Source organism: Taudactylus pleione, unplaced genomic scaffold (assembly GCF_031769625.1).
Source record: "Taudactylus pleione unplaced genomic scaffold, aTauple2 ptg000760l, whole genome shotgun sequence".
Taxonomy (NCBI): Eukaryota; Metazoa; Chordata; class Amphibia; order Anura; family Myobatrachidae; genus Taudactylus; species Taudactylus pleione.
Genome location: NW_028285162.1, coordinates 2,805,595 through 2,830,305, shown reverse-complemented (window position 1 = coordinate 2,830,305; position 24,711 = coordinate 2,805,595). Strand labels below are relative to the sequence as shown.

General features: G+C 46.7%; 1 protein-coding gene across 3 annotated transcripts in view; it reads right to left on the bottom strand.

The window, feature by feature from the left end:
* ERMARD (ER membrane associated RNA degradation) overlaps positions 1–24,711 on the bottom strand; it is a 155,853-nt gene that overhangs the window by 24,290 nt on the left and 106,852 nt on the right. For all 3 annotated transcript variants that reach the window (XM_088457402.1, XM_088457403.1, XM_088457404.1), the window contains 5 exons: positions 23,047–23,214; positions 20,843–20,926; positions 17,184–17,257; positions 12,177–12,305; positions 3,277–3,495 (listed from right to left, as the gene is read on the bottom strand). In XM_088457402.1, coding sequence (XP_088313528.1) covers positions 3,277–3,495; positions 12,177–12,305; positions 17,184–17,257; positions 20,843–20,926; positions 23,047–23,214 — 674 coding nt within the window. The remainder of the gene's footprint in view (positions 1–3,276; positions 3,496–12,176; positions 12,306–17,183; positions 17,258–20,842; positions 20,927–23,046; positions 23,215–24,711) is intronic.

The following is a 24,711-nucleotide window of genomic DNA, read 5'->3' as shown; positions in this document are numbered from 1 at the left end:
TGGATCTGGATTTTTTTCTTAAAAAATAAAGAAAAACGCTAAAATCACATAAAATGGGCCTTTTTTTGTTCCTACGCTATTAATAACCCCAATAACATTAATTTCCACTCATTTCCACTCTATTCTGAACACCTCACACCTCACAATATTGTTTTTAGGCCAAAAGGTTGCACCGAGGTAGCTGGATGACTATGCTAAGCGACACAAGTGGGCGGCACAAACACGTGGCCCATCTAGGAGTGGCACTGCAGTGGCAGACAGGAAGCCAATCAGCGTTATGGTGCCCATTTGCATGTAGCACGAACCCGGGAGATCCGTGCTACATGCATCTGTGTGATTGGCACAGAGCAATGACAGGTCCGTGAGACCAGTCTGTGCTGCTGTGGTAAAAAAAAAAAAAAAAACCTGTGTAAAAAAAAGAAAAAAATGGCGTGCACCCCCCCAAAAAAGAGCAACCAGCCCCAGGCATTAGTAACCCAGTGCTGGGTGTGCTTAAATAAAGGGGACAAATGACGTAGGGGTCCCATGTACTTAAGCACAACCAGCACCGGGCTAGTCAGAACCAGCGCTGGTTGCCAAAATATGGGGGACAAACGACGTAGGGGTCCCCCGTATTCTGCGCAACCAGCTCTGGGCTCTGATCCGGTCCTGGTTCTGGAAATACAGGGGAAAAAAATTAGTAGGATTCCCCTGTATGTTCCAGAACCAGCACTGGACTTTTTCTAGCGGGGGGCTGATGCCACAGCCAGGGGAGCCCTTTCACCGGGCCCCCCAGCCGCAGCATCAGCCCTGACCGCTAGTCAGCCCAGGCCGGGGATCCCTGGAGAGCTGGGGACCCCCCCAATAAAGGGGTCACCCTCTCCAGGGCACCCCAGGCCCAGGCTGATAGCCCGGGGCTATCCCCGCCACCCCTGGTGGCGGTGGGTGGCGGGTTGATTGTGTGGTGTGGTGTAAATAAAGAATATCAAACATTGGCCCTCATTCAGAGCCGTACGCTCTGAGCAGAGCGCACGCTCTGCATGAGGGCCGGGCTCCTTTTTCATGGGGCGTCCTCCTGGACGCTCGTATAGCTGTGGGTCACCACCCACAGGCTATACGAGCGTGCATTTTGATGGCCGCGATGGTCGTGACCATCGCGACCATCGAAATTGCGAGCCGGAGCCTGCGGTTGAGGTTTTCAACCGCAAGCTCCGGAGTGATTTTGGCTCTATCAGAGCCAAAATCACTCCCACTGACATCACTAGTGATGTCAGTGGGCCGGCTTCTGACGGGAGGCGTTCCCGTGGGAACGCCCCCGTCAGGGAGACACGCCCCCGGCACGCCCACCAAAGGGGGCGTGCTGTCAATCAACATTGACAGCACGCCCCCTTTGATCGGACACAACGAGCGAAGGAAAGTCCTTCGCTCGTCGTGTCTGGCGCATGCGCACGACGGAGCTCCCTCCGTCGTGCGCATGCTCAGTGCAGACCATCGACCCACTTGCGAGCGTACAGCCGCTCGCGAGTGGGTCTGAATCAGGCCCATTGTCTTTACAAGTAGAACTGCAAGTCCCAGCTAGCCTGCCCCGCATGCTGGTACTTGGAGAACCACAAGTACCAGCATGCAGGGCATTAAGGGCCCACTAGTATCTGTAGTTCACCTGTAAAAAAATGTTTAAAAAAAAACACAGGACACACACACCGTGACAGTATAAGTTTATTAAACATAGATACACACACACATGTACACATACTTACCTATGTAGCCCTTAATGCCCTGCATGCTGGTACTTGTGGTTCTCCATGTACCAGCATGCGGGACAGGCTAGCTGGGACTTGCAGTTCTACTTGTAAAGACAATGTTTGATATTCTTTATTTACACCACACCACACAATCAACCCGCCACCCACCGCCACCAGGGGTGGCGGGGATAGCCCCGGGCTATCAGCCTGGGCCTGGGGTGCCCTGGAGAGGATGACCCCTTTACTGGGGGGTCCCCAGCTCTCCAGGGATCCCCGGCATGGGCTGACTAGCGGTCAGGGCTGATGCTGCGGCTGGGGGGCCCGGTGAAAGGGTTCCCCTGGCTGTGGCATCAGCCCCCCCGCTAGAAAAAGCCCAGTGCTGGTTCTGGAACATACAGGGGAACCCTACTAATTTTTTCCCCCTGTATTTCCAGAACCAGGACCGGATCAGAGCCCAGAGCTGGTTGCGCAGAATACGGGGGACCCCTACGTCGTTTGTCCCCCGTATTTTGGCAACCAGCGCTGGTTCTGACTAGCCCGGTGCCGGTTGTGCTTAAGTACAGGGGACCCCTACGTCGTTTGTCCCCTGTATTTAAGCACACCCAGCACTGGGTCACTAATGCCCGGGACTGGTTGCTCTTTTTTGGGGGGGGGGCACGCCATTTTTTTCTTTTTTTACACAGGTTTTTTTTTTTTTTTTACCACAGCAGCACAGACGGGTCTCACGGACCCGTCAGTGCTCTGTGTCAATCACACAGATGCATGTAGCACGGATCTCACGAGTCCGTGCTACATGCAAATGAGCACCATAATGCTGATTGGCTGAGAGCCATGACAGACGGCTCTGTCAGCCAATCAGCACTTTGCCCATTAAAAGCAAAGGCATTTTTTTTAAAATGGCCGCTCGAGGCAAAACCTCGAGATCCGACAGCAGATCTCGAGGTTTTGCCTCGGGAGAGGGATCCGGGGCATACAGGGAGATCCGAACTTGGGCTCGGATCGCCCCGGATCCCCGAAGTTCGGGTGGGTTCGGTTCTCAGGGAACCGAACCCGCTCATCCCTAATATATATATATATATATATATATATATATATATATGCATACACACGTATGTTTATATGTGTGATTGTACACACACACACACATATATGTATAGATATAGAGAGAGACAATCTCACGTTCTGCAATGTTTTGTACTGTAGGTATTTTATTGCACTTTTTTCTTGTTTCATTTTCACTGTTTCTGCTTATGCACTTTGTGGACCAGATGTGTGCGCCATATAAATAAAGGAGGATAATAATAATAATAAATAAATAAATAATAATAAATTATGAATTTGGCATATGTTCAACTCTATGTCAGACCCATTATTGTTACCTACAATGTAGAGAGCTTAAAATGTTTTTACATTATATTTTTGTTAGTTTAAAACTTGTCAAGTAAAGTCTGTTTCTAGATAGTCTTATAATATCGCACATTTTAGTAATGTAGAATCCTAAAAAAAACAATTCAAAAAGCAGCCTGCATGCAGTCGAAAAAATGAATGTACAAACCTGCGCAACATCCGGAGATAGTTTTGTCTTTGGCGTGAGCGTAGTGTCTTGTTCATCCACTGATCATATCTCAGCTGTGCAGTGGAAACAATATTATTTGAAACTAAAAGACATTGTGTGCTGACTTTCCGCAGAATGTTGACTGCTTCCAAGACCCATCGATGACAATACAAGTTGGAAATTTTTTTGTTGCACATAACTTTCATGGAGACAAACCATCTGTTAAAGTTAATTCATATATTTTTTAGTTAGTAATGAGCATTTTGTTTACAGATAATAAAGCCAATGTTGAAAATAATCATATTAAAACACAAAGACGGAATAAGGTAATCTGTAAGGCAGTGTTTCAAACTCGGGGCCCGATTCAGAGATGGACAGAATTGCAGAGCCGCACACAAGCAGCTTTGCAATTCCATCCATCTTAAGGCAAATACAGAAGGAGGTGTCAGACACTCCTTGCTGCATTTTGCAAGCACCATTGCAACAGAAAGTCGCTCCTTTGTAACTGAAGCTTCCCGCAGCCTGATCGGGTGCTGGTCACTTCAGAGGCCAGAAATCTGCCTCCGCCAACGCAAACCCTGTCTCGTCCCTCCTGGAAGATAGGGGCAATATGCCCACGTTTCCGGTAACGTTGATCAGCCACACTCCCGCTCTGCCACCTAAACTCTGCCACATGTCAAACATGCTGCAGCATGGCGCAGACCTCTAATCATCATCGGATGAATGTACATCTCCGAATAAGGACCTCGGGCCTCAAAGTTCCCCAACAGTAATAGTTTAAGTAGTACTTCAGAAATTTTGATATAACCATCTGTGCTCAAGCATGGATAGCCTTAAAAACAGGACTGTTAGGGGGCTTTGAGGACAAAGCTTGGGAAATGCTGCTGTAAGGTATATCTGGAAAGGAAAATAATGTATGTGATTATCAGGAATTTTTGTTGATCTAGTGCACAGGTTCTCAAACTCGGTCCTCAGGACCCCAAACAGAGCATGTTTTGCAGGTCTCCTCACAGAATCACAAGTGAAATAATTATCTCCACCTGTTGCTCTTTTAAAATGTGTCAGTGAGTAATGAGTACACCTGTGCACCTGCTGGGTGACCTGGAAAACGTGACCTGTGTGGGGTCCTGAGGAACAAGTTTGAGAACCTCTGATCTAGTGCTTTGGTGGGCACTATAGATGCACTAGAGATAAATCACATGTTCAATGGAATGGGCAATACATCTATTAGTGTGTATCCAGCATTACATCCAGTGCTATCTTTCAGCTGGAACACGCTGAAAGATGAACCTCAGTTCATGAACCGCTTATTAACTATGACATAATGTCCTGGCCAATATACACACACATATATAATAGTGTATATATAATTTTTTTTTTTCTATTGCTTCACTCATAGTTCCTGAACCCTTTTTTCCCAGAAAATTAGCCCCAATTACATCAATGAGGTGGGCATGGAGTAATTAGTTGTATGGTCATATGGCAGAAAGCCTGATGATATAATGTAACCCCTGAGTGTGTTCACAGCTAAATCTAGCACACTCTTTATCACTGTGTAGAAACAATTAAGCAAATTAGATTGTCCAGGTTGCAACCCCTTTAAAGTACAGGTACTTTAAAGGGGTTGCAACATGGGAGCTGATTATGAGATGGGAGCAAAAACAAAAAGCAAGTAATACCCCTTTTACACCGGAGCTAAAACCCGGGTTTTTGAAGGGTTAACCCGGGCAGCTCCCTGGTGTAAAAGGGGAGAGAGTTGGATCGCTGGGTCGAGTGACCCGGCAATCCAACCCAGGTAACTAGCAGGGTTTAACACGGGCGTAGCCCGTGAAACCCTGCTGTGAGAACAGCACACTCTGGATCACGATGACCTGGGGTGCGCTGATAGCCGGCCGATTGGTCCGGCTTCAGTGGCGCTTGGTGATGACGTCATCTCCAAGCGACCACTTTCACTCCGCAAAAGCCTGGTCTATGCAGACCCGACTGCGGTGTGAGCGGCGCTGACTTGGGAATATCCCGAGTCGGCGCCGGCAAAATTCCGGGTCTGATCCGGATAGGAAGTTTGTTCCAACTCCGGGTCAGACCCGGAATTTAGGTGGAAAAGGGGTATAACTTTGCAACTTGGCAAAACCATGCTGCACTACAGGTGGGGAGATTTAAAAGGTGCATACAAATGTATTCAGATTTGAAAGGGATGTGTCCAAACTCAAATCTAAATTGCAGTGTAAAAATAAAGCTGTCCAGCATGTGTGAGCTAAAAATGCAAAAACAGCCAATATTTTATCCTGCACGCAAAAAACAGCCAATATTTTATCCTGCATTCAAAAAAACAGCCAATATTTTATCCTGCATGCAAAAAACAGCCAATATTTTATCCTGCACGCAAAAAACAGCCAATATTTTATCCTGCATGCAAAAAAAAGCCAATATTTTATCCTGCACGCAAAAAAAGCCAATATTTTATCCTGCACGCAAAAAACAGCCAATATTTTATCCTGCATTCAAAAAAACAGCCAACATTTTAACCTGCACGCAAAGAACCAGCCAATATTTTACCCTGCACGTAAAAAACAGCCAATATTTTCTCCTGCACGCAAAAAACAGCCAATAGTTTCTCCTGCACGCAAAAAAACAGCCAATATTTTATCCTGCACGCAAAAAACAGCCAAAATTTTAACCTGCACGCAAAAAAAAAGCCAATATTTTCTCCTGCACGCAAAGAAACAGCCAATATTTTATCTTGCACGCAATAAACCAGCCAATATTTTACCCTGCACGCTAATAAAAAATAATAATAATGTATTTGCACCCTTTGCATTGCAACATGGTTTGCCCAGGTGCTCAGTTACTTGCTTTGTTTTACTTTTCTCCCAACTCAACCCCAAAAGTATATTTTCTAACAACTACAGGATGACAAACACCTGAATATACATTAAGATAATAAGAAATAATATGAGATATGGTAAGAACTTACCTTTGTTATCTCTATTTCTACGAAGTCCATAGGGTTCCACAGGATACCTTGGGGTATAGGTGTGACGTCAGTCATTGGGCACCATAGAGTTAAGCTTTCAGCCTCCCAGGAAGCACTAGGGTCCCCCCTCCTATACCCCGCCCCCGACACAAGGCACCTCAGTTAGTTACCAAGCCATAGGCCGGAGGAGGAGAAGGAAGAGAGAGAAAGAAGATCTGGATACACACAAGAATCACACTCTCACCAGAGGGAGACGGGAAAACCGGTGACCAGACCAAAGCCCATCTGCAGCACAGGTGCGACAGGGCGGGAGTCCTGTGGAACCCTATGGACTTCGTAGAAATAGAGATAACAAGGGTAAGTTCTTACCATATCTCATATTTTCTACTTCAGGGTCCATAGGGTATTCACAGGATACCTTGGGGATGTCCCAAAGCAGTATCCTTTAAGGGTGGGGACGCTCCTGTGCTGAAAGGAGAATCCGCCGCCCGAAGGAAGCATCCTGAGAGGCGAAGGTGTCAAACCTGTAATACCTCACGAAGGTATGGACAGAGGACCACGTAGCAGCCTTGCAGATCTGGACTGCAGAGGCACCACGTCGAGCTGCCCACGAAGGACCCACAGACCTAGTGGAATGAGCCTTCAAAGAAGGAGGAACCGGCAGACCTTCATGAAGATAAGCTTCAGAAATAGCCATACGGATCCAGGCTGCCAAAGTTTGTTTTGAAGCAGGCCAACCCTTCTTACGGAAGCCATAGAGGACAAACAAGGCGTCCGACTTCCTAAACGAAGAAGTGCGGTCAACATAAGTCCTTAACGCCCGCACAACATCCAAAGTGGCCTCATCCACTGAAAGACCAGGTGAGTTAAAGGCCGGAACAACTATTTCCTCGTTAACATGAAACTGGGAGACAACTTTGGGAAGAAATTCAGACCGAGTGCGGAGCACTGCCCTGTTCCCATGAAATATCAAGAAAGGGGGTCTACAAGAGAGAGCCCCTAAATCAGAAACACGTCTGGCCGAAGCTATGGCCAGAAGGAAAACAGTCTTAGCTGTTAGCCATTTAAGATCCACTGAGCCCAGTGGTTCAAACGGCGGTCCCTGGAGAGCCCTCAGGACCACAGCCAAATCCCAAGGCGCCACAGGAGGAACAAAGGGCGGTTGAATGCGGAGAACACCTTGCATAAAGGTGCGCACATCCGGGATTGTAGCAATCCTACGGTGAAACCAGACAGACAGGGCCGAAACCTGTACCTTCAAAGAAGCAAGGCGAAGCCCATGATCTATTCCCGCTTGTAGGAAGGCAAGTATCCTAGACAGACGAAACTCCCGTGGTGCATAACCTCTCGGTCGACACCATTAGAAGAACGTATGCCACACGCAATGGTATATCCTCGCGGACGACGGTTTCCGAGCTCGCAACATGGTTCGCACCACAGAGCTGGAAAACCCCCTGGACCTCAACATGGCTGTCTCAACAGCCACGCCGTTAAAGACAGCCGAGTCAGGTCCGGGTGAAGACAAGGACCCTGCGACAGTAGGTCCGGTCGTAGCAGCAACCGCAGAAGACTGTCCACGGACAGACCCTGAAGGTCTGAGAACCAGTGCCGTCTGGGCCACGCGGGAGCTATCAACAGGAGCGTCCCTCCTTCCTCTTTGAATTTCCGGATTACCCGTGGAAAAAGGGAAACCGGAGGAAACAGGTATGCGAACCGGAACGTCCACCGGACAGACAGAGCATCCACCAGAGACGCCTCTTCGTCTCTTGTGCGAGACCCGTACACCAGCAACTTGTTGTTGTGCCGGGACGCCATGAGGTCGATCTCTGGAAGACCCCACCTGTCCACCAGCAGTTGAAAAACGTCCGGGTGCAGGGACCATTCCCCCGGATGAACGTCCTGGCGACTGAGAAAGTCCGCCTCCCAGTTTAGCACTTCCGGGATGAATACTGCTGATATGGCCGGAAGATTGCGCTCCGCCCATACCAGGATCCGAGACACCTCTACGAGAGCCGCCCGACTTCGGGTTCCTCCTTGCCTGTTTATGTAGGCCACGGTGGTAGCCTTGTCCGACTGGACCTGCACCGGGCGACCCTGGAGAACCTGATGTGCCTGCTGGAGAGCACTGAAGACCGCACGGAGTTCCAAGATATTTATTGGAAGCTCCGCTTCTGTCGCGTCCACCTGCCCTGGAACAAGTGTGGACCCAAAACTGCTCCCCAGCCCCGAAGACTGGCGTCCGTTGTCAACAGGACCCAATTTGGTACCCAGAATGGACGTCCCTTGCTGAGATGGGTCGTCTGCAACCACCAGGCAAGGTACAGGCGAACCTCCGGGGTGAACACTATCGTCTGGGACTTCAGAGACTGAGGCAGCCCGTTCCACTTGGACAGGATCAGGTGCTGCAGAGGTCTGGAGTGAAACTGGGCATATTCCACCATGTCGAACACCGACACCATGGAGCCCAGTTACCTTATCGCCGAGTGTAGAGACACCCGGCGGCTGTGCAGACAACTGCACACCCTCGACTGTAAAGCAGAGGATCTTTTCCTCCGTCACAAAGATCCTTTGCTGACCCGAGTCCAATAAGGCTCCGAGGTGCAGAATCCGCCGAGACGGGATTAGAGTGGACTTCTGCCAGTTTATTAACCAGCCGTGCCGTTGCAGTAGCGCAATGGTCAGGTCCAAGTGGCGCAGAAGGAGCCCTGGAGATCCTGCCACTAATAAAAGGTCGTCCAAGTACGGCAACATGCGGACTCCCTGCAGCCGCAGAGAAGCCGCCATGACCGCCATCACCTTGGTGAACACACGCGGTGCTGTTGCCAGGCCAAAAGGTAACGCCCGAAACTGAAAGTGGTCGCTGCGGATTGCAAACCTGAGAAACTGTTGATGGCGCAAAAGAATAGGGACATGCAGGTAAGCGTCCTGTATGTCCAATGACACCATGTAGTCCCCAGGTTCCAACGCCAGAATGATGGACCGTAGGGTCTCCATCCGAAACTTCGGCACCCGCAAAGACTTGTTGAGAGCTTTGAGGTTGAGAATCGGACGATACGACCCATTGGGTTTCTGCACCAAAAAAAAGATTGGAATAGAAACCCTGGCCCCTCTGGGAGAATGGAACAGGCACTATAACTCCAACCTTGTTCCGGTCTGATGGTAGACCCGTGGTGAAGAATCGAGCCGGGGGTCTGTGCCGGAAAGAGAGGGCGTACCCGTGGGAGACCACCTCGAGAACCCAAGTGTCTGTTGTGGTGACCAACCAACACCGGGCGAACTGCAGCAGGCGGCCTCCCACTTTGGGATCCCCCAACGGGAGGCCCGGACCGTCAGGCCGCAGGCTTGTCATCAGGCTTAGGGGCCGGACGTCTGGTACTCCATGCCTGCTTCCGGGGCTTGGCTGATTTCCTGGGACCAGCCTGTCGGGGAAAAGACTGTGGTTTGGGCCTGCCCTGGGCCCTATAAGACCGAAAGGACGATGGTCCTGAACCAGAAGGAACCGCGGCCGACGGGAGACATGCCGATTTGGCTGCCGCCAGCGTGGCCACAATCTTGTCCAGATCTGGACAGAAGAGAGCTCCTCCATTAAAGGGCAACGCCTCCAAAACCTTTTTGGAGTCAGCGTCCGCCTTCCAGGATCGCAACCACAAGGTGCGACGAGCAGCCACCGCTGCTGAAGAAATTCGAGACACCAGTGTACTAATGTCTAAGGCCGCCTCGTTGATATAAGTGGCCGAATCACGGAGATTACCAATCAACTCCGTTTGTTCGGCCGGACAGTCGGAATCAAAGGACGCCTCCAATGAATCCGCCCAGCGCTCCATCGCTCTGGCAACCCAGCAAATGGCCATAGCCGACCGCGCTGCCCCCCCCGCAAGGGAATAAGCGGACTTCAGGCAGATCTCCACCTTGCGGTCCGTAGCATCCTTAAGGGAGGACATGGATGGCATCAGCAATGTGGCACTACGGACAAGACGTGTCACATGAGAATCCACCTGTGGAGGGGATTCCCACTTAGCAAAATAATTATCCGCGAACGGATAAGCCACTGCCAGGCGCCTCTGCGGCTGGTATTGCTTGGCAGGCTGTTTCCACGCCTCCTCTAAATGGTCCATTAACTGACCCGAAAGAGGAAAGACTGTGGCGTCACCCTTCACATCCTTAAAAAAGGCATACTTGGATTTAGCAGCTGGTGGAACCTTGTCCTCAATCACCAAGGCTGTGCGGACTGCCCGAATAAGTCCAGGAATGTACACCTTGGACCTAGCGTCAGCGTCCTTAGTATGGAGAGGTTCCTGATTGTAAGGATCCAGAATCTCCCCATCATCAGACGTCCCTTCGTCATCCTCATAAGGAGCCGACAGAGACGCCACCGGCCGTTTATCACAGCCTCCCCCTGCAACACATCCGACAAGTGCTGTACAGAACTCGTCAGGGAGTTAACCCACGCCGGCTCCTGAGAAACCGGGAGAGGGGAAATAGGGAGACTGCGGGGTACCACCAATTGTCTTGGGAAACCCTGCATGGGTGACGACACCACTGACTGCTGGGACAAACCCATCTGCGTAAACGCGGGCTGCGGAGCTAACTGGCCCACTAAGGTTGTAAGCGCCTGAGCGAAACAAGCCTAGGGCGGCTCCTGTACCGGTGCTGTAACCGTAATAGGCCGCGCCATTGACAAACACTGCCGGCAGAGGCCCTCTGCGCTACCCTCCCCCTCCGCTAAAGGTACTTTACACGTAGTACACTGTAGCCGGAGAGGAAAATCACTTTCAGACATGATGGTACCAAGTATGTGACCCCTCTCACCAATTGTATTTTCAAGAGGCGAGAGACCACCCTGCAGCACCGCACCGCAAGGGCTTAGCAGAAAGAACATCGACAGTAATAAAGCTGACAGTCAGAATAGAAGATACAGGCAGCAGCGCTAGCACAGTCACATACAATGCAAAGAAAATCAATTCCTGCACTAACCAGCGCTGATCACTCAACTACGCAGACACAGAGTCTGGTAGGACACAGTGCTGCATACACAGACCTGACCACAGCGGAGGAAAGGTATGCGTGGGGACCCAGACCACGATGCTTCCGTCCAGGCTTCCAGCAGCGTTCACCATGCGTTCAGGAAGATGGCCGCCGAGGAGCAGAGAGGAGGCTGGCCTGGGGGAGGAGCGCTGCCACAGGGCCAGTCGGCAGAGTGCAGAGAGGGCTGTGTGCAGCGGGGGAGGCGCCGGCTGTGAGACAGGGTAGGCGCGCTCCCCTGGCATGCATTTAACCCCTGGGACGCCGCAACGTGACCGCTCTGCTGCGGTCCGCTGTCCCAGGGGGTAGTGGAAGCGCAGGTTCTTACCTGGCTCCACGCTGCAGCCAGTCCCCAGGGAGCCCCCTGCCTGGGGACTCTGGACCATGTAACAGCGGGGACCCACCGCGGGACCCCGCTGCTTACCTTGCTGTCCCCCTTGATTCCGGCCATGGTCCGGAACATCTGGGGTCACCGCTAGCTGTGACCCCAGATGCTCACCAGCATCTCCGGATCAGTACCGCCGTTCTGGTACCGGCGGGGTGTAGGGAAGACAGCATGGACGTCAGGACTGACTGTCCATGCTGCACATCCAGATGTGCAGCCACAGCTGTAGGCAGGAAAACTTCAGGGGCTCTTCTTAGCCCCCACTCCAACAGGTGCACCCAACTCCGGCCGGGCACCAAACTAAACTGAGGTGCCTTGGCTCGGGGGCGGGGTATAGGAGGGGGACCCTAGTGCATCCTGGGAGGCTGAAAGCTTAACTCTATGGTGCCCGATGACTGACGTCACACCTATACCCCAAGGTATCCTGTGGATACCCTATGGACCCTGAAGTAGAAATTTCAAGGTTGTGCGTGACGTGGACATTATGATCCTAAAGTGAGAAAAGAACAGACTGTATACCTGTCTGTTTCAAGTAAGCTGTCCAAGTCCTCAACACTAAAGCAGGTCTTTTTATGGAATTGAAGCAGAGAGATGATCTGTGTCATTTCAGACTGTAATGATTTATCAGGATTGTCCTGGTCTTCAGGCCTAAAATCAGATCAGAAACAATTAATTTCTCCATAAGTGTTTGGGGTAAGTTTTCCATTTTAATATAGTTTTCATTAAAACTGTGTGTGTGCATATTTGATTTCAGACAGGTGGTCCTGCGGGTCCCAGGTCTGACATTGCCCCCCCCCTACCTCCTACCAGTCAGCAGCCCAGCACATGCTGATGTGTGCTGGGCTGCAGTGGGGGCCTCCTATGCCTATGGGGAGGGGGGGGTAGGGAAGGTGGGGTCACCCCCACACCCCCTCCAATGCGCAGGGCTGAGGGGCTCACAGCGTACCACTCCTCTGCTTCGCGGCACTGCAACTAGCATTTTTTCTAAGGGGGCGTGGCCATCCCTCCGGCGATTAGACCACATCCCCTTCCCCCCGGGCCGACTCTTAACGCCCCTGATCTTATGGAGCTATGCCCATTTTATTGGGACCACTCACTACCAGTCATGGGGTCCCAATCTTTTCAGGGCAGAGATATCAGCCTATTGAAAGAAAGGGGAACATATTTTTTCTATACCTATCACCATAGAGACAGAACAGCACCCTCCAAACCGCTGTTTCCAAATGTGCTCCCGTTTTCTCAGCTTTATGTATCCCTTTATGTTAAATCTGTTTCCCCATTGTACAACCAGTATTGTAAACATTTTTTGACATGAGGGTGGAGTGAAGAAAGAAAAATAGGCAGCAAAGGCCAGGTGTTTCAAAATTCAAATATACAAAATCTAAATATATTATTTGCTTTCAAATGGCATAATTACTCCTGACATTACAATAATACTCCCACACACACTACAGAAACAGTATAAAGTAACACATTCAGAACTCAGTGATTCTCATTCATGAAATAGAGCAGTGGTTCCCAAGCTGTGCGCCGTGGCACCCTGGGGTGCTTTGGGACACTTGCAGGGGTGCCTCAGGTTGATGGTTCAGCACCAAATCAAATTATTTATGGTTGACGTAATGTAAATATGTGGACAAACAGAAGCGCAAACCTGTCCTCCGCCACATAACTGAACCTAAGGATGACAGGTAAGCACAATTTACTTCACTTTACTACTTTTACATTTTTTTTCTGAATTCCTCAATAATAGACTTGGGGTGCCATGAAAACATTGCTGATACTCTAGGACGCCTTGGTTCAAAAAAAGTTTGGGAACCACTGAAATAGAGCATCCCAGTCATACAGTGCACACATTGCAGTGAAAACCATACAAAACTTTTTGTGACTACCATACAATACAAACACATTTTTGTGGCCCCCACACAATACAGAGAGCATTTCAGACCGTCACACAATACAAAGAGCATTTTTGAGAACGCCACAACCTCCAGAGAGTAGCTTTGAGACCACCATACACTACATAGAGCATTTTTTGAACACCACAGAAATCTCCTCCTCTTCACTAATTAACATACGAGATGAGAGAGAGTGAAGAGGAACAGAGGGCCAGAGTCTAACGATCTTCTGTAAGACGGTACTGAAAGCCCAGGAAACAATTTGCAGTGTTGACAAGGATTCTGACTTATCAGATACATATTTTGCATGGAGACACAATGCTTTCAGGTTAATACCTACACAGCGGATTCTTAACATCGATCATCTGATCTATTACATGGACAGCAGCAGTAATTTACAGTATATATTAATTTATTATCACCTGGTGACCATCTAATAAGTGACCATCTAATAAGTCTTACATGATAAGCTGCACTTTTTATATATCATTTCATTTGGACTCCAACAAATCCTTAGGCTGGTCCCAAGTCAATCTAATGATTTTGTGGGTTATTGTATGATTCTATATATTGGGAACAAAACGAGACTGGGCAATAAACAGACAAAACAGAGAGACCCTGCTTGCAATGTTACAATCTATAGCAGTGGTTTCTCAACCTCAATCTTCAATTTTTCCCAAAAGGTCATGTTTTGAGGATTTCTGTCTGACGAAGCAGGTGGGATAATTACACAACCAGTAAAATAGATAAACTCGCTTGTGCAGGATTACAGAAATCCACTAAAAACATGACATGTTGGTAGAACTTGAGGACTGGAGTTCAGAACCACTAATCTATAGGGAAATGGGAATTTGGTGCAGAAGGATAAATGCTACATATTGCAAATGGTCCAGCCAGATTGCAAAGATTTTTGGTGAGCAATTTGAACAAGACACACAGTTGGCCTGAGGTCAGTAGGTTGATAGAGATTAGAAAGTGAAAATTTTATATATATATATATACACTGTGTAGAGGGGAGGTAATGGGATAGAATAGCTTATCGAAGTTGTGTGGGTGGTCCTGGAATTTTATAAATTTTCATGGAATGCTTGAAGGTTTGTAGACTAGAAGAAAAAGTCTTGTTGTGCGAGGGAGGGCATTCCACAGAGTGTGGGTACTGCCTGGAAAAAAGTCTTGTAACCAGCATATGAATGGGAGAAGGCAGTGTGTGTGGATGAGAGATGCTGATTTATTGGGTCGAGTTGGGAGATATTTTGAGACAAGCAAAGAAATGAATGTTAGTGTAGTTTTGTTGATAGCCTTATATACAAGCAGGTGTATTGTATATTACATAAGGTAAAATACAGGCATCCAATGTAGGGACTGACAAAAGAGCAGCAGTAGAATAACATTTTTAAGGGAAAAGTCAGTCTATTGAAAATAGACTGTAGAGGTGAAATCTCTTTAAGGGGAACATCAGTAAAGAGACTACTGCAATAGTCACTGCAAGAGTGCAAGAATTAAAATGTTTGCAGTGCCTTGTGTGAGAGGTCAGCATATTATGGACTTTTTTTTTTATGAATGCAACATGATTTTTATCTACACATGGAATGCGGGGAGCAAATGGTACCTAGACACCTAGGCAGCGAGGTTTACTAACGCGTTAACAATAAGAATTGACAGGTCGGTATCTACTATTGGCTGGTAGAAATTTTATAAACTTTCTTTGAAAGATGGAGTTTGAGGTGGCAAGATGACATGAAGAGAAAAACTTGCAGAAAGACAGTAACACAGGCCAACAACTTATTAGATCGTTCACTGTATAAAAATGAACGATATGAACGATTTATCGTTGAGCAATATCGTTATCGTTCATATATTCAGGAAAATCGTCCCGTATGTATGCAGCATTAGACAGTAGAGCAATTTATACATGCTTGGGATAGGCATAAGCATATCTTTACAAAGAACTGAGGATCACATAGGGTTGAGGTTACCAAAAGGTAAAAAAGGGCAGACTAGATGGGCCAAGTGGTTCTTATCTGCCATCAAATTCTATGTTTCTATGTCTCTATGTTAATGTATATGGTAAGCTCCACTGGGGACTGAACAATTTAGTAGCAAAGTACAAGTGAGCTGTCCCTCTGAATACTGTGAAGGGAACATTCCTCAAACTGTAACAGAAACATACCCCCAAACACAGAGACTATGCAGAGCAAACAAACAGGAAAAACTAGTAGTTTTGATCATTACAGAAGTAAAGAATTTCACGGGTAACACAACATATGAGAAGATGAAGAGAAAAAGAAAAACATCTTTTAAACATTTCTTTCATACAAAGTGTACTATATTTTCAGACCCTCCAACATGACCCAGGCCATTAAGTACAAAATGCTCTGCTCCGGGACTTTTTTTAATTTATGATTGCAGTCACCTGTGTTTAAACATCCTTCTCATCAATTAACTAATTCAACACAGATGACTGCAATCATAACTTACGTGGAAAATTCAGGAGCAAAGCATTTTGTACCTGATGGAGGGGTTCATCTTAGAGGGGAAGCAGTTACTATACCTACAGCCGGCATCCTAGCTGACGAAATCCCGGCCCCGGAATAATAATAATAATTTTATTTATATAGCGCTTTTCTCCTACAGGACTCAAAGTGCTTTACATTTGCCTTTACAGTACAAAACACAAAATAAGCTTAAACAAGGGACATTAGTGAAATGCTTGGGTGAACAGGTAAGCCATGGTCATGTAGGACTATGTAAGTTAGTAATCCAATCTTGAAAACAATTCGCTATCTGAAAGGCAGCCAGTGAAGGGAGTAGAGAGTGGGTGTTATGTGGCTGGGACGGGGCTGGTTGGCTAATAGCCTGGCAGCTGCATTTTGTACCATCTGCAAGCGGTGCAATTCTTTTGCTGGGAGTCCAAGGTAGAGGGCATTGCAGTAGTCTAGGCGTGATGATATAAATGCCTGTATGACTTTAGGAAGATCTTCTGAGGAATTTAAGTGCTTGATTCTGGCAATGTTCCTCAGATGAAAGAATGAGGATTTGATTGTTGCGGATACCTGATGTTTAAGTGTCAAGCCACTATCCAGGAATGCCACTACATGGCCAGAACACCGGAGCTGGAATCCTGACAGTAGTAGTGGAGATGCCGACGCCGGAATTCCGACTGCCGGGATGCCGATCGTAAGTATAGCAGGGCTGGTTTGAACAGCCACGGGGAGGGGGGGTTTAAGAGGAGGATTAGGTTTAGGCATCACGGGTGGGGGGGTTAGGGTAGGGGAGGTTAGAGTTAGGCACTCTGGGGGTGGATTAGGCACCACTGGGGAGGGGGGTTAGGGCTAAGCACCAAGGGGGGAGGCTTAGGTTTAGGCACTAGCAGGGAGGGTTAGGATGTGTGTGTGTGTGGGGGGGGTGGAACAACGATTAATTGTAGCATGCAGGAACAGAGGGTTAGAGGGAACAGGGGGGAGGTTGGCCATACTTACCGGACCCTTGTTGGGATCCTGAGCATCGGGATGCCGCTGTTGGTATATTGACAGCAGGCATCCCGACTGCCGAGATTTCATACCAATTCCATGTTGGAGGGTGGGTATTGTATTGCTAATAAAACATGTTTTAGCCACTTTAAACCACTTACCCTATTGTTTCATGATCTGGAGAAGGAAATGGAAGAAGTTGCCATTCCTGAAGGCTTTCACTGCACTGTAGCACCTAAGCCAAAAAGAAAAATATATAAAACAAAATATAAACTTCAAAATAAATGTAAAGGTCCGCTTTAATTTTTATTAGTGATGGCTTCAGGTGTCTGATGAACCCTTACGCTGTAAGGAGAAACACGTTAGAGTTGTGGGCACCTAGGATGCTAACCTCCATTCACACTTGTGCTGCCAAATTCTGCCAACTGAAAACGATTGCCGATTATGTGCAGTTTGAGCCAGTCACTGGCCGCACCTGGGATGCAGTCAGGAAGCAGACGGTAGGCTAGGGAAAGGGGGTTAGGGTTAGGCACCCCCCCAGGAGACTTAGGTTTAAGCTGCGGGGATGGGGGGGGTTAGATTTAGGCATTTAGCGGCGGGGGGTTAGGGTTAGGCACTAGGGGGGGCAAGGTTAGGGTTAGGGGGGGTAGGGTAGGGTTTGCATTACTTACCTAAACCCGCTGTCGGGATCTCCACCCCATGCGGCCGGCGGTAATACATACTGATTCCCCCGCACCTTGGATGTGCTGTTCATTATGGACTCCCTTTCCCAAATATCGCTTGCATACAGAAATTATCTTCTAACAAGCATGGACCTACCTTCCAACATGACCCATTCCATCAGGTACAAAATGCTCTGTTCCTGGACTTCCCACCTAATTTATGTTTGCAGCCATTTGTGTTGAACTACTTAATTGATGAACCAAGTGTTTCAGCAGAGTTGGCTGCAATCCGAAAATAAGAAGGAAGTCCAGGAGCAGAGCATTTTGAACCTAATGGAACGGGTCATGTTGAAGGGTCTGCATTAAGCTGTAGAGCAATTTCCTCTCACAATTACCGCTTGTATACAGCAACTACCGACTAACAAGCGTGGAGCCGGAGTGTGAATTTCCTCTCACAAGTACAGTACCACTTGCATACAGAAAAAAAGCGGGGAAACTTGAGAGTGTATTGCGGGTGGTCTGACCATTATTTGACCAAAAGATTAAGAGATATGCTGTACAGACACTTTAATAAGACCGTAGAATGGTCTATCAGCATACATGTAATTCAAATGATCTACTGAATTAATTTCTTCTTAATTATTTATATGCCGATCAATTTAATTATTTTGGAGAATCATTCACTTTATATACTAAGTGACTGTTTCTGCTGCTACACATCCTGGAGACTGATTAATGACCAAAGGATACTTAGGCCCTGATTCAGAGCCGGACGCTCTGACCAGAGCGCTCGCTCTGAATCAGGGCCCTCCTCCATTAAAATGGAGCGTCCTCCTGGACGCTCGTATAGCTGTGGGTCACCACCCACAGCATATACGAGCGTCCAACAAGATGGTCGTGATGGTCTTGACCATCGCGACCATCGGACTTGCGAGTGAAACCCTGTGGTCGGGTTTCTCAACCACAAGCCCTGGAGTGATTTTGGCTCTATCAGAGCCAAAATCACTCCCACTGACATTACTAGTGATGTCAGTGGGGCCGGCTTGAGACGGTAGGCGTTCCCATGGGAACGTCTCCGTCTGGCAGGCACGCCCCCGGCACTCCCACCAAAGGGGGCATGCTGTCAATCAACATCGACAGCACGCCCCCTTTGGTGCGAGACCCGGAGCGATGGAAAGTCCTTCGCTCGCCGGGTCTCGCGCATGCGCACGACGGAGCTCCCTCTGTCGTGCGCATGCGCAGTGGGGACCATCGACCCACTTGCGAGCGTACTGCCGCTCGCGAGTGGGTCTCAATGACCCCCTTAATCTCAGAGACTGTGTGCTACTTATTGTATTTTAATATATTATTTTAACAGCTACATATAAGTAACATTGTTGCAATCATTATCAAGTGCATTTGGGATTTATGCGTTTGTTTTTATTATCTGTGTGAGGGTATTTTTGTTATGATTAGCATTATTTTTACTATGAAATAAATGCCAATTTGTATATGCTCCTGACTCCTTTTTTTTCTTTTCCTATTAACATATTGAGGGTGACACAGACACCTTTTTATCAGGGAAGCTGCAGACCTGTCCCTCTTTTTTTGTCATCATTATTGCCACTCTCCATTGCCATAACTGCTAATTAATTTTTATGTTGCCATAATTGATAAAATCAAGACACTTTATTAACTCTCCTATTCGAGATTGGCGCTAATAAGACCTTATTTGTGCTTCAGGTGGATAAATTAAAAAAAAATTAATTTGGCATTTGCTTATTAGAGGTGAAGTGGAAGTTTGTTATATTGGCAGTAGTATTTGGTGGGGGAAAACAGGGTCAACTTTATTAAGGAATTTGTGGCATGCCAGGGTAATAGCCAATAGGATTGTTGTTGGAGGTGTACTTAGGAATATATCTTGGAGTGCAGGGTTTTTGAGTCTCCTCTTGGATCCTGTGCTATGCGGTTTTCCCAGCCACAGTATTGGATGTTTGTTTAGTTTGTTAGGCGGAAAAGCATTACCGTCCGCAAATACATATCCCTATCCTGGTTGTAGAGGAGGAGAACACGGACTGCTGGATCACTGCTAAGAGGGGACTCTGGAATAAAGCCCCATTTAGGGTAGGATTGCCCAGTAGGCCCGCTGTGTAGTGAATTTCCAGACATTTATTAATTGTACTCTTTATCCTGTGGATTTGCAAACTGACAAAGCATAGTTGTCCCGACGATGCGTGTACCCAGCGATGACAAAATATAATGGGTGGCCCGTACACACTGCACGATCTGGTGTACGACCGCCCAATATATCGTTCCCCTGCTGTATCCCACCACATCCAGAAGCATGGTATCTTCTGATCTGACGTGCATGCACAGAAGATGCAACCAACAATGCACGGGAGCGTGCAATCACCCGTACACACTGAGCGATGTGGTCGATATATCATTCCGATCCGTGTTGGAATGATATATCGTCCGATATATATCTCTTAGTGTGTACGCACCATAAAGGATTCTGAAGTCGTAGAGGTACCAGGTAACCTCAGTAAGCATATGAGGCTGCCACTGGGCAGCAAAAGATCAAACATTATTCCGGTATACTCAAAGGATCAAGTCCAGGCTCTCTCATTTTTAGGGGTGCCACAATTCCGGTTTCTAAATTTTTGCATAGGAAAGGTCTATCCTATTAAAACTGTAGGCCGAGATCCGATCTCTGTAGCTCTGATGATGTTCTCGATTTAATTTCTTCTGTGGCCAGCAGGTCAAGGAAGTTCCCTTGCCACAGTCTCTCATTAAAGTAAAAAAAAATAACAAATTTGTGAAAACTCCAGTTTTTTTTTTTGTTTTTTTTTTTAAGAGAACAGGACCATGTTTTTGCAAAGATACTGAATTTAGCCCTAAAAGTAAACAGTACATATTTGGCTTGAAAAAAAAAAAAAAAAACAGCCAAAGTGCAGACAAGTGTTTTCATAATTAAGTCTATTCTTAACCACTTAACTGATGAATTCTTGTTGTGAAAACCGTACACATATGTTAAAAAAAATTAATAAATCTTTAGATAACCCTACCCTCGCCAGCAAAAATGTGTGTTACTGGCCCGCATAAACCCCCTCTACCCCCCAAGGGCCAAAAGATACATTAAATAGTCAAACACCTACAGCAGACATATATTCACACACCTGTTTATGAAGAAGTGCAATTGGGTGAAATCTTGACCGATAAGATTCAGCTACATCAATTAGTGGATACAATACGGTCATTTCCTGTAACATTATAAGTACAGTTATAATACCAGTGTACAACAAAAATAACATTCATATCAACAGAAAGACTAGTACATTTGTCACTGAAGACATAACATTTAGATACCAAAAAAATACCTTATACCTGTAATGTATTTGGTAGAATCTCTATGGACACAGGAACTACGCTATTGTATATTGCTGGACTTTCTGACTTTCCAGATACATTTATATCAAAGCTGTGCTTGAATTTCACAGATATACAAGAGGGCATTAACAGCTGATTGTGTCATGTAATTTATTAATACTACCTTTAACTTCTAAAAAAAAAAGAATGTGATTACCACCCTCCACCCCTTATCCAAGTCAGGCAGTGTCTGAATTTGCACACAAAGGAGCTGATGCAGAATTGAACGTACGCCTGTATTCAGAGTGGATCTTGTATGTTTTTACAGTGCACAAGCATAATCGATAAAGTGTAACAAATGTTAATATGGCGATCTCAGGTAGGCAAAGTTCAGTGAGGGTGAACACAAATGTGGGCTATGTAGAGTTGGATGTAAGTGGAAAAACTCCTATACTCATCTGTAGTGTTACCCTGCAAATTTATGATGTGTCCTCATACATTCTTGCTGCTGTCGCGCCAAACAGCCCCTTTTAGGGCGCCAGGTCCCATGCGAAACTGCTAGCGCTGGGTGCATCTTAGCCGAAATGTAGGATTCACAAGGAGACTGTGCTGATTAAGTTGATATGTGACACTTGTATATCGGTGTGCGACTGATACTGCTTTTCCACCTAAGTCCATGGTCTGACCCGAGACTTGGAACACAGGAGCAGATTCAGACCCTCTCGCTAGGATGCGTTCGCTCGTAGCTGCCGATGGTTCGCATTGTGCGCATGCATCGCAGTGCGTGTGCGCGAACCAGTGCGAGAGATCGGGAAGCGTACGCTCGCTGCGCATAGGCTGCCCTGTAAAATGAATGACAGAAGAGGCCGTTTGTGTGTGGTTACACTAGAAATGGGGGGGGGGTGGAGGTGCGAACGCAGGCATGCCTGAGCATCTCAACGCCGTTTCAGAGGCGTGCATAATTAACAAGCAGCGTCATAGTACACGTCACCTGCTTGAATTTTACACTGAAGTGCTCGCGGTAGGGTATAGTCAACCTCAAATGCTGAGTTCGCTTCCGATGGAACCCGATGTACTGATGGTTGCATACACTTCCTGGAGATGACGTGTGCAAGTGGGCGTCTTAAGCAAGGCTGGTCTGCATACACAGGGCAATCGCACACCAAGACATAGTGGGCGTGCTTATGCCTTGCTGTGCGATCGCCTGCCTTGCAGTCACTTGGCCGAATTTGCATACGCATCAGGCGAGCGGGTCTGAATGAGCTCCACAGTTCCAAAACGGGTCAGGCCCTGGACATACCCCTTTTCCACTATGGCGCCGGATTCCCAGATCGGAGCCGGTCACACTGACATCAACTCCAAGCACTGATAAACCAAGAAGTCCCCATGCTGTAAACGGGACCCGTGTCGGACAACCCGGGTTACTAGTTTACACTGCAGGGTTTCAGGGGTCGTTCCAGTGTTAAACCCTGCAAGTTACCTGGGTTGGATCGCTGTGTCACTCGACCCGGGAATATAACCCTGGGCTCTTTTACAGTACACCTAGGATCAACCCAGGTTAACCCTGTAATAACCCGGGTTTTAGCTCAGGTGTAAAAGGGGTATTAGTCTCTGAATCTGTATACACAGCGCTACAATGCAGCGGTTGTGATTCTTTTCCACACCAGGTTCTGTTGTGCTTCATTTACAGAATCAGTCACACACAGATAATCAAAACTTGTATATCAAATTAATCAGCGAGGTCTCCGGGTGCGTCTTAGTGCATCACATTGTAACCAAGACACATTTTCAGGTGAAAATACGCCCGAGCTAGAAGAGTTGCATGGTACCTGGCAGCTCACTCGCGCCGCATGGCGTATTCAAGACACATCTGTAGGTGCAAGTGCGCGATGATGACGACGACAATTGGTAGCAAAACAGGTATATATAAGGGTGTTTGCATTTTTGGAACAACTCTGCATCAGGCCCAAAACTTCTCTGTGGCTTCGGTCCTCTAAAAAATGATTTTACTGACCTTGTCAAAGTGTTCTTCTCCAAGCTGCTTGTATAGGAATACAGCTGAAAACCCCAATAGATCATTAGCAAATTGTTTGGGAAATTCACTCAGCTGTATTTCTCCATGACTAAGGTGGTCTCTCAATCGTGGACCCTCCTGGTGATTTAAATAATCCCACAGAAACTCCTGTCAGAATGCAAAAAGGATATTACAAGCATTAATATTGGTATCAATAACCGAATTATGCGGACAATAATTGGTAGAGAATTTCAACTATGGAGTGATACACATAAGGTGTTATTTAGTCAACTAACAAATGCTTTGGTTTTGCAGTAGTGTTTTTGGATGATCTGCCCAATGTAGATAAGAACCAACACACTATTATGTATGTATATATAGATAGATATATATATATATATATACACAGTACTCATTAACCACTTAACTGACAAATATTTTTTTTTCTAAAAACCGCTCAGGAATTTTGGTTTGCTTTTTTAAGTGAATTAGGTGAAGGAAATGTACTTCAACTGATCTAAAAAGATTTAAATAATAAAAAAAAAAAAAAATATATATATATATATATATATATATATATATATATATATATATATATACATACATACAAAAAACACTTAGCTGCATCCATAGGAACAGGCAAGATAGACCAGCACACCAGCCTTGTAGCAAAAATTAATCCATTTATTCTATAATAGAAAAAAGCCATCAAACTGCATGTCAGAATATTCAGTGGTATATCGATACTTATCAATGTAATGTAGTCTCAAGCATAGTGATAGCTCCCAGCCCCAACAGCTGTTTCGGTGTTACCACCTTCATCAAGGGTCAGCCACACTGAATATGTCAGCAGAGGCCATATAAATACCACACTACCTAATGGTGAAAACAATCACCTGTGCGCACACCTGAAATCTGACAAAACCCGGCAGGACCGGATGTCTCTCCACGGACAGCGGAACACACGCTGCTTCCCCACCTCACTGTGGTCAGCAACGAAGTCCCGTCTGGCCGGATCTGACATCACGGAAAAGACGGAACCCAAACAGTTTCCCCGGCAACACCGGACATAGCTGAATAGTTCCGTCTGACCGGAAGTGATGTCATAACCATTGACAAACTAAAACTAAATAGAAAACCTTCCGTGGTGTAGTTAGCCCCGATCACCATGACTACAGAAGGCAATCAACAACTGACCGCCCCACCGTGACATAGAGCATCAGGTACAGCAACACCCGGGGTCATAAGCATAATAATACATATAAAAAATATACTTAGCACCAATAGCAGCCTTATAAAAAAGTGAACAAAATCCACAACAAGTACACAATACCAAATGCTTAATATTCAAGTATTAATATCCCGTGTATAGGATTATCCATATAATTATATTCCTAAAATATAAACAAAAAATTATAATTACTAATTAAGGCAATTCCACTAGACCATTGCTAATAATACGTAATAATGCTAAATATTCATGTTAATTAGATCCAGATAATACATTGCTAAACAATATTAATCCCTATAAGGTGCACATATCCTTTCGAGGACAGATCATTTAAAGAAAGAGTCATGCAAAAATACAATGAATACATAACCCGCGATTCAATGTTGTATTTATCGTTAACCCCTGCAGTTACTCAAAATGCATCATAAAAAAGA